Below are 9,063 nucleotides of genomic sequence, written 5' to 3'. Positions count from 1 at the left end.
CTAGTCTCACATGGGGGTGTGACTCTCTGATCCGGCCAATCAGGAGCGGGATCGCGTCGGGCACAGGGTCGTCATTGGACGTCCCCAGCCGAGCGCCAGGGCTTTGCTACCTGTAGCTAAGGCTCCGGAGCTCTGCAGCACGGCTCTCCAGATTGCTGGTTCTCGCGAGAACGCAGCTCTCTTCTTGTCCGAGGCAGCTACAGCAGCTTAAGGAACGTCATGGACGCTTTCGGGGACTATGTCTGGCCGCGGGCGACCTCCGAGCTCATACTCCTCCCGGTCACGGGTCTGGAGTGCGTTGGGGACAGGCTGCTGGCGGGTGAGGCTTGGTCGGCTCTGATCGTGCTAGCGGGAGAAGAACTAGCCTCTCCCCTGGGGTGGTCGCACCGGACAAAGGGATGCCCTAGGGAGGAGGATGGGCAGCGGGCTGGGGACTGGCAGTGGGATAAGGCAGGTTCGGAGGTGGCGGGAAAGACAAGCCAGAGGGAGGAGGGCGGGGCTCGGGAGACAAAAGTCTGTCGTAGCAGTGGCAGCTCTTCATAAATTGCAGCCAGCGTGGAAAGGGTGGGCAGAGACGCGGGGAGGTTTGGGGGACGCAGTCGTTCCATATTGGGGGAGGGGCGTTGCACCCGTAGGTGAATTCAGATAATCAAAACCCCTGGGGAGGAAAAAAAAAAAGGGCAGCCTCAGGGGGTGTGGCAGGAGTGTGGCTTCTGAGGAGGGTGAAGCTCCTCCCCCAAAGATGAGGGGGCCAAAAAATTGCTTTCTGAGTAGAGCAGTATCCAGAGAGACCGGGGCTGAGGTTCCTCTTGAGATGGTTGGGGTTCTGAGCCAACTGGGTTAGTAATCACATGCCCCAGTGTCTGGTTATAAAGGCCTGAGAGAGATCTGAGGTGCCAAGTGTTCTGGAAGCAGTAAGGCCTGAAGAAGTCATTGGTAATGGTGGCGTTGGGTTTTATAAGGGCCCATGGCACTGACAGTTAGGTCTTGGGTCAGCCATTATTAGCCCCAGCAGGGTTGTATGTTTGTCTTGTGGCGAGGGTATACTCTAGATGGATAAGGGGGGAGGGGTGTACGATGCGCACGCAAATACTGGGTTGCTCCAGTGAGGTGGGACCAGCCATCTTCAGGAAATGAAATCTGGAGATCTGAAGAGACGATGTGCAGCATTAAAAGAGGAGTAGTGTTGAGCTCTCTGGGTTCGGGTTGGGGGAGGGGAAGGGCTGGGAATGGGAATGGACGAGGCTGGTAATGTTTACTGGGATGAGGAGCCCTGAAAAGTCTGTGGAGGAGGAGATCGTGGGAAGCGGCTGCAAGAGGACCAAAAGGGAGCTGAGAGTCCCGCTCTGGAAAACGTGTGTTCATCTGGGTCTGTGGGGGTTCTACACACATTTATGGGGTGTAAGGGATTGCCCAGGAAGTATATGAATTTGTACAGTAGGAAGGCCCTGGACAAGCCCCTCTAAGCACAAGCTAGGAATGTGTGTAACTCGGAAGACCTTAGCTTTGTTTCTGCTGTGTTAAATGCTGTCTAGGTTCGTAATAGCCGCACCTCCTCCGTCCTCCCAAGGGTTCTTTGTTGTTGCTTCTAAGCCTCAGTTTCGTGATACAAGGGATGGTGTCACAGCTGTCCAGTGGTGGGGCCATAACGCAAGCCTCACCCCTGCCTGCAGAGTGTGGGCTGCTTCTGCCTACACACACACACACACACACACACACACACACACACACACACACACACACACGCACCATCACCTCTGACTAGGTACAGGGATTACTCTGACGATAGGCTGAACAGTGGAAAGGTCTGGCACAGCCTTTTCCCTCAGAAAGGCAGAATCAGGAAGATGCGTGTAGAGGAGGATGAAACTGAGAATTCGGACTAGAGCAGACGAAGGGGCTCCCATCTGAAGTGTAGGATGTGCACCAGAGGAAATCCGTGACTGTGCATTAAGGGTGATGGATAGCCAGGCGTGAAGGCTACAGTCTCAGCAGACATGAGGCTAAGGCAAGAGGATCTTGAATTCAGGGCCAATCTGTGCTCCCTAAGAGAGCCTTACCACACAAGTAAGTGACTGAGGGGCGTGGGCATTTGAATAGAGGCCCAGCTGAAGCCGCAAAGGTTTTAATAGAATTCTGTGTGCTGGTCTATTCTGAACCGATCTGCTAAGAAGTAGCCAGCTCATCTCATGGGTCCCAGAGTTAGCTGCGGGGTCCTGATGTGGCTCTTTACCTCTGTCTAGGTGAGGGGCCTGATTTACTGGTGTACAACTTGGACTTTGGTGGGCATCTCCGGATGGTGAAACGAGTCCAGAACCTGCTTGGTCACTATCTCATCCATGGGTTCCGAGTGCGACCAGAGCCCAAAGGAGACCTGGACTCTGAGGCCATGATAGCTGTGTTTGGGAGCAAGGGCCTCAGAGTTGTGAAAATAAGCTGGGGTCAAAGCCATCTCCGAGAGCTCTGGCGCTCTGGCCTGTGGAACATGTCCGACTGGATCTGGGATGCGCGCTGGCTTGAGGGTAACATAGCCCTGGCCTTGGGCCACAACTCAGTGGTGCTCTATGACCCAGTGATAGGGTGCATGCTGCAGGATGTCCCCTGCACAGACAGGTGCACCCTCTCCTCTGCCTGCCTGATCGGAGACACCTGGAAGGAACTGACCATAGTGGCAGGCGCCGTTTCCAACGAGCTCCTGGTGTGGTATCCAGCAACTGCTTTACCAGACAACAAACCTGTGGCACCTGACCGGCGGGTTAGTGGACACGTGGGTGTCATCTTTAGCATGTCGTACCTGGAAAGCAAGGGCCTGCTGGCAACTGCCTCGGAGGATCGAAGCGTTCGTATCTGGAAAGTGGGCGACCTCCGGGTGCCTGGGGGTCGGGTTCAGAATATTGGCCACTGCTTTGGGCATAGTGCCCGTGTGTGGCAGGTGAAGCTCTTAGAGAACTATCTTATCAGTGCCGGAGAGGACTGTGTCTGCTTGGTCTGGAGCCACGAAGGTGAGATCCTTCAGGCCTTTCGCGGCCACCAGGGCCGCGGGATCCGGGCTATAGCTGCGCATGAGAGGCAAACCTGGGTGATCACTGGGGGAGACGACTCAGGCATTCGGCTCTGGCACCTGGTAGGCCGAGGCTACCCAGGCCTGGGCGTCTCATCTCTGAGCTTCAAATCCCCTAGCCGGCCAGGTGCCCTCAAGGCTGTGACTCTGGCTGGTTCTTGGCGAGTGCTGGCAGTGACTGATGTGGGGGGCCTGTACCTCTATGACCTTGAGGTCAAGTGTTGGGAGCAGCTGTTGGAGGACAATCGATTTCAGTCTTACTGCCTGCTGGAGGCGGCTCCCGGCCCTGAGGGCTTTGGACTCTGTGCTTTGGCCAATGGGGAGGGTCTCGTCAAGGTCGTTCCCATCAACACCCCCACTGCTGCTGTTGACCAGAACCTGTTCCAGGGGAAGGTGCACAGCCTGAGCTGGGCCCTTCGTGGGTATGAAGAGCTTCTGCTGTTGGCCTCGGGCCCTGGTGGGGTAGTAGCTTGCTTGGAGATCTCGGCTGCACCCACTGGCAAAGCTATCTTTGTCAAGGAACGGTGCCGGTATCTACTTCCCCCAAGCAAGCAGAGATGGCACACGTGTAGTGAGTTCCTACCCCCGGGTGACTTCCTTGTCTGTGGGGACCGCCGTGGCTCTGTGCTGCTATTTCCTGCCAGACCATGTCTGTTCAAAAAACCCGGGGTGGGACCCAAGGCTATCACGGCAGCTGAGGCACCCCAAGACGGTAGCAGCAGCGGTGGGTCTGAGAGCGTCGTGACAGGATTAGGCCCGGTCTCTACACTGCATTCCCTGCATGGGAAACAGGGTGTGACCTCAGTTACCTGCCACGGTGGCTACGTATACAGCACAGGGCGTGATGGCTCCTACTTCCAGCTCTTTGTTCATGGTGGCCGCCTCCAGCCAGTCCTAAGGCAGAAAGCCTGCCGAGGCATGAACTGGATAGCTGGGCTTCGGATGGTGCCCGATGGAAGTATGGTCATCTTGGGTTTCCATGCCAACGAGTTTGTAGTGTGGAGCCCCCGGTCCCATGAGAAGCTGCACATCGTCAACTGCGGTGGAGGGCACCGCTCCTGGGCCTTTTCTGATACTGAAGCAGCCATGGCCTTTGCCTACCTTAAGGATGGTGATGTCATGCTCTATCGGGCTCTAGGAGGCTGCATCAGGCCAAACGTGATTCTCCGGGAGAGTCTGCATGGCCGGGAAATCACATGTGTAAAGCGTGTGGGCACTGTTACCCTGGGCCCTGAATTTGAGGTACCCAACTTGGAGCAACCTGACTCCCTGGAGCCTGGCAGTGAGGGGCCTGGTCTGATTGACATCGTGATAACAGGCAGTGAGGACACTACTGTCTGTGTCCTAGCACTTCCCACCACTACAGGCTCAGCCCACGCCCTCACTGCTGTCTGTAACCATATCTCCTCCGTGCGAGCCCTGGCAGTGTGGGGTGTTGGCACCCCAGGTGGCCCACAGGATTCTCACCCAGGGCTCACGGCTCAGGTAGTGTCTGCCGGGGGTCGAGCCGAGATGCATTGCTTCAGCCTCATGATCACTCCGGATGCCAGCACCCCAAGCCGCCTTGCCTGCCACATCATGCACCTTTCATCCCACCGGCTAGATGAGTACTGGGACCGGCAGCGCAACCGGCACCGGATGATCAAGGTGGACCCTGAGACCAGGTACTGTGGCCTCCCTGCCGTGGGTGTGGCGTGGGACCGTTACAGGGACGCTCCAGTCCTCTCTGGTGTGCATGCGGGCTCCCCCTGACAGCCGTGCTCCCTCCCCCTGCAGGTACATGTCTCTTGCCATTTGTGAGCTCGACTCCGATAGGCCTGGCCTTGGCCCCGGCCCCCTTGTGGCTGCAGCCTGTAGTGACGGGGCAGTGAGGTGAGCACACAGGGCGGCTGGAGACAAAGGGTGTGGGCTCTGCAGCATGGGCTCTGATGCACCATCCCTCCTCCTCGCCCCAGGCTTTTTCTCTTGCAGGACTCTGGGCGAATTCTGCATCTCCTTGCTGAGACTTTCCACCATAAGCGGTGTGTCCTCAAAGTCCATTCGTTCACACACGAGGCTCCTAACCAGCGTCGGTGAGAGGCAGTGCGCTATGGCTCGGGGGAGGGCTCCTGTTTCTGTCCTTTTTGCTGATCTGGCTGCCCTCTCCTGGCTTCCAGGAGGCTGATCCTGTGCAGTGCAGCTACAGATGGCAGCATAGCCTTCTGGGATCTCACCACGGCACTGGACCGAGGCTCTACTACCCTGGAGCCTCCAGCACACCCTGGGCTTCCCTACCGTAAGTACCATGACACCCCTCACCACCTCTCCACAAGATGAAAGCAGGAGTCTAACAGCCACTCTCTTCCTCCAGAGATGGGCACCCCCTGCGTGACCGTCCAGGCCCATAGCTGTGGTGTCAACAGCCTGCACACTCTGCCTACTCCTGAGGGCCATCATCTTGTGGCCAGTGGCAGTGAGGACGGGTCCCTGCATGTCTTCACGCTTGCCGTGAAGATGCCGGAGCTGGAAGAGGCTGATGGGGAGGCTGGTGGGGAGGCTGGTGGGGAGGCTGGTGGGGAGGCTGGTGGGGAGGCTGAGTTGGTGCCCCAGTTATGTGTCCTAGATGAATACTCTGTCCCCTGTGCACACGCTGCCCATGTGACAGGCATCAAGATCCTAAGTCCCAAACTGATGGTCTCAGCCTCCATAGACCAACGGCTGACCTTCTGGCGTCTGGGAAATGGTGAGCCCACCTTCATGAACAGCACGGTGTACCACGTGCCAGATGTGGCGGACATGGACTGCTGGCCTGTGAACCCTGAGTTTGGCCACCGCTGTGCTCTCGCGGGTCAGGGACTCGAGGTTTACAACTGGTATGACTGAGTTACCCCAGTGGTTGGAGGACTGAGCCTGGGGCTTGACTACAGACCGCGGAGCAGGGATCAGCTGTCTGTGTCATGCTCTATGTGCTCTGAGGAGGTGAGGCAGTACCATGGGTTCCTGTAGGGTGTTGCATAGGTGGACCAAGAATATGCCTCACTCTTCACAATAGGATGAAACTGTATTTATTCTGACTTTAAGTGCCCAACATCTGTGAGGTTTCTGTGAGGTCTTGTTGTTTTCCCAGTTGATGCTTTTATAAACATTCCCAGCTATTGGGCCCTTAGATGTGGCTCAGCGGAGGGAGGCCCAGCATGGCCAAGCCTGTGTGGAACACCTCACGTACTGCCCTCAAAAGCTGTAGGCGAGCAAACATCTGACCAAAGAGGTGTGGCCGAGGTTCCTGAAAGAAAAGCAACCAGGCCCATCCTCATTTCCCGAGCCCGAGCCCTTGTCCACATTTCCCACAGACCCTCCCTTGCTGTATGCTCACCCCTAGAATGTGTACGCGGTTATAGTATGAGCTGAAATCCATGCTGAGCTGCACCAGGAACTTGCACACCTAGAGACAGAGGTTGAATCATTGAGCTGTTGTCTTTTTTCTTGTGTCACAACCCAGAATAAAGAATAGTGTGTGTAGTGTCTTCTGTGCCTCACCATCTCCGTGCGAACAGGGATGTGGAGCCCTGGGGTGCTAGCCAGGCTCACAGTCTGGCTCAGGAGGTCCAGGAAGGGAAGGACACTGTTGAAAAGCAGCAGCCACTCACCCTGTGGGAGACAAGAGTGCTCGGAAGACCAGCCCAAGCCTTCTGCTTGTGGCCGTTCATCGAGTAACACTCACCTCATCATGGAGTAATGAGAAATCCAGACTGCTCACGAGCGGGAAAGTGGGATACAGACCTTGTTCCATTCCGTGTTTGTAACCCTCGAAGAGCGTGGCAAGGCGGGCACAGTTATACATGACAAACGTCCCACTCTTCGTGCCCTTTGTGGAGATGGTGCTGTGGGCTAGGAGGAGCTGGGGAATGGGAATGTAGCTGCAGAGGGCACTGGCTCTGTACAATGCCTCCTCAGCCTTAGTGCTGGGGGCACCCTAGGCTTACCTGGCCCTGTGGAGCTGTGCTTAGCATCTCAAATTTAATGGTGGCCACGGACAGAATATCAAATGTCTCGGTCCAGGCCGGGTCTGGGTGAGAGAAACAGGCCAGTCAGTGAAGACAACACAGGGTAGAGGTGTTCACGGCCTACTACTTCAGGGCACAAGCCGGTTCTCCTAGGTATACCTTGTGCCAAGTCTCCACCATGCTTCTGGGCTGAGGCCTTGCACACCTGAGCATGTCGGAGCCTAGAAAAGCAAGCAAACCAGTAAGCAAGGTCCCAGTGAAGGCTGGACCTACCTCTCCGCTGTCCTGGCTGTGGAGGGCACCCCTTCCAAACTCACCTGTGGTACTCGGGGGCGGTCATCTGGGTGCCAGGCACACCAGCTACTTTCACTGGGCCACACACCAGGTGCTTCTGTGAAAGATTGGAAGGGCTCAGCCCAGTGGGCACTGTCCTCCTGCCTCCACGGAACTACATCATCAGTTGCTTCTCTACCTTGATTTTCCCAATCTGTAACCCACCAGCCTTACTTAGTACCTCAAGACACAGTCACACTTTCTCTTAAAACTGTGTAGTCACAGGACACTTGCAACTGCCGTGGGGGCCCCTAAGGACACGTCAGGCGTTTTGGGTTTCAAGGGCCGTCTGAGCTGGGAGGTGGTTTACCTTTGGTAACCAACCTGCCTGTGAGGAGCCTGGTCATCCACCTTCTGCCAAAGCAGATCCAGCTTTTGTTGCTGGAATGCCTCTTCACAGCTCACCACATGTAACACCATACAGTCATCTACACCAGCATCTGGACCCCCAACCTGAACAGAGATAGGACAGTTACTATACAGATGTGCAAAACCAGTTTGGGCAGAGGTCACAACTGAGCCACTAACCGGAGTGGGGTGGCCATCCTCTGGCCAATGGCGCACAGCCTCCTGCAGCTCAGACAGCACAGAGAGCAGATCTTCAGTCACTACAGAAAACAGAGCTGAAGTGCTTGGCAGTGCAGAGAGACCAGCCCACCCATGTCCTGGCTTTTGTCTTACCCAAACAGTGATCTATGCTGGGGTCATAGCCAGCAGCATGTCTCTGTTCTACCAGTTCCTTCAGACACAGTCGGCCTAGGACGCCAGGGGGCAGTGTCTCCTCCTTAGAAACATTAAACTTTGCAAGAACACAGGTCCTCAGTGTTTCGGTCGAGGTGTTCTTTGAGGCAGAGGGCCATTCCACTCGAAGTTTCTGGAGGAAAGTTGACATGTGTGGGTCCCGCACCGGGGGCACTGTGCACACACGTACCCTGCAAAGCAAGGGAGGCTGTCTCGGCCTGCGAACCAGGCTTAGATAACCATGACTCCCCCCCTTTTCTGTCCCCAAAGGTTCAGTCTTTTGCCATTATAGCCTCGAACACTCACCCGTGAGCGCGCAGCACCCGTACTAGGTGATCGGCCACTAGCACAGCACGCAGCTGGCTCAATCGGAGCGTATCTGGATTACAGCGCAGTGCCGGGCAGTGTAGGATAACGCGCGGGCCTGGTGAGGCGGGTTTGGCAGGAGTAGCATAGGAGGCCAGGGCACCGAGTACATGTTCGAAGACTGCGGGCCGCTGTAGTTGGAGCGATAAGCCCGCGGGTGTGGGCGCGCAACGCAGAACAGGGGCCACTCCCGGACCCTGCAGGCAGGAGACCGCCCGGAACACGCACTCTGGCACCTGCAGGCAGATGTGTGGGTAAAGTGGACCGTAGTTCCGTGTTTCCGGCTAGACATGCCCGACCGGCGCGCACCCACCTGCCCGTCCCTGAAGCGCGCCTGTAGCGCGCTTCGTGGTGCCAAGAAGTCTCGGACACGAAGGTGTCGGGCATGCGTTTCCTTAAACCACACCGGGCTACCAGGCCCTACAGCGGCGTTAAGGGCCTGCAGCGTCTCCCCAACCCCAAGGCGCCCGGTCGCCATGGCGACCGGAAGAGTAAGTGGAACAGGAAGTAAGTTATCCTTAGAGCTTCCGGGAGGTTCGCTTGGCGGGGGCGGGGATCCGGCAGTGGACTCTCCCCAGT

The 9,063-nt window shown here is 56.8% G+C and overlaps 2 protein-coding genes across 3 annotated transcripts; one reads left to right on the top strand and one right to left on the bottom strand.

Moving 5' to 3' along the window:
• Positions 1 to 46: 46 nt before the first annotated feature.
• Wdr6 (WD repeat domain 6) lies at positions 47 to 6,564 on the top strand. Of its 2 annotated transcripts, XM_032910648.1 has the most exons (7): positions 50 to 319; positions 2,244 to 4,725; positions 4,838 to 4,933; positions 5,017 to 5,133; positions 5,218 to 5,336; positions 5,412 to 5,584; positions 5,633 to 6,564. In XM_032910648.1, exons 1-7 carry the CDS (start codon positions 220 to 222, stop codon positions 5,921 to 5,923), a joined length of 3,378 nt encoding a protein of 1,125 aa, XP_032766539.1. In that variant the 5' UTR covers positions 50 to 219; the 3' UTR covers positions 5,924 to 6,564. The 2 variants fall into 2 exon arrangements, with proteins under 2 accessions (XP_032766537.1, XP_032766539.1); XM_032910646.1 differs by having other exon boundaries at positions 47 to 319; positions 5,412 to 6,564.
• Positions 6,090 to 9,052, bottom strand: Dalrd3 (DALR anticodon binding domain containing 3). Its single transcript, XM_032910649.1, has 11 exons — positions 8,798 to 9,052; positions 8,425 to 8,720; positions 8,059 to 8,309; positions 7,702 to 7,985; positions 7,362 to 7,435; positions 7,204 to 7,265; positions 7,024 to 7,106; positions 6,762 to 6,938; positions 6,578 to 6,688; positions 6,414 to 6,482; positions 6,090 to 6,323 (listed from the first exon to the last, which is right to left on the bottom strand). The coding sequence occupies exons 1-11, from the start codon at positions 8,960 to 8,962 to the stop codon at positions 6,204 to 6,206; spliced, it is 1,692 nt and encodes a 563-aa protein (XP_032766540.1). The 5' UTR covers positions 8,963 to 9,052; the 3' UTR covers positions 6,090 to 6,203.
• Positions 9,053 to 9,063: the final 11 nt, after the last annotated feature.

The sequence above is a fragment of the Rattus rattus genome, chromosome 8 (assembly GCF_011064425.1).
Source record: "Rattus rattus isolate New Zealand chromosome 8, Rrattus_CSIRO_v1, whole genome shotgun sequence".
Classification (NCBI taxonomy): Eukaryota; Metazoa; Chordata; class Mammalia; order Rodentia; family Muridae; genus Rattus; species Rattus rattus.
The sequence above is the reverse complement of the archived record's forward strand: the minus strand, read 5'-3'. Positions and strand labels throughout refer to the sequence as shown.

Excerpts from the sequence above, each read along its gene's own strand:
- Wdr6 (XM_032910646.1), top strand. The coding sequence starts at position 220 with ATGGACGCTTTCGGGGACTATGTCTGGCCGCGGGCGACCTCCGAGCTC. Across the intron at positions 4,726-4,837 it reads AAGGTGGACCCTGAGACCAG|GTACATGTCTCTTGCCATTT; the intron begins GTACTGTGGCCT and ends CTCCCCCTGCAG. Across the intron at positions 4,934-5,016 it reads TGTAGTGACGGGGCAGTGAG|GCTTTTTCTCTTGCAGGACT; the intron begins GTGAGCACACAG and ends TCCTCGCCCCAG.
- Dalrd3 (XM_032910649.1), bottom strand. The coding sequence starts at position 8,962 with ATGGCGACCGGGCGCCTTGGGGTTGGGGAGACGCTGCAGGCCCTTAAC. Across the intron at positions 7,266-7,361 it reads ACCGCCCCCGAGTACCACAG|GCTCCGACATGCTCAGGTGT; the intron begins GTGAGTTTGGAA and ends TTGCTTTTCTAG. Across the intron at positions 6,939-7,023 it reads GCACAGCTCCACAGGGCCAG|CTCCTCCTAGCCCACAGCAC; the intron begins GTAAGCCTAGGG and ends CCCATTCCCCAG.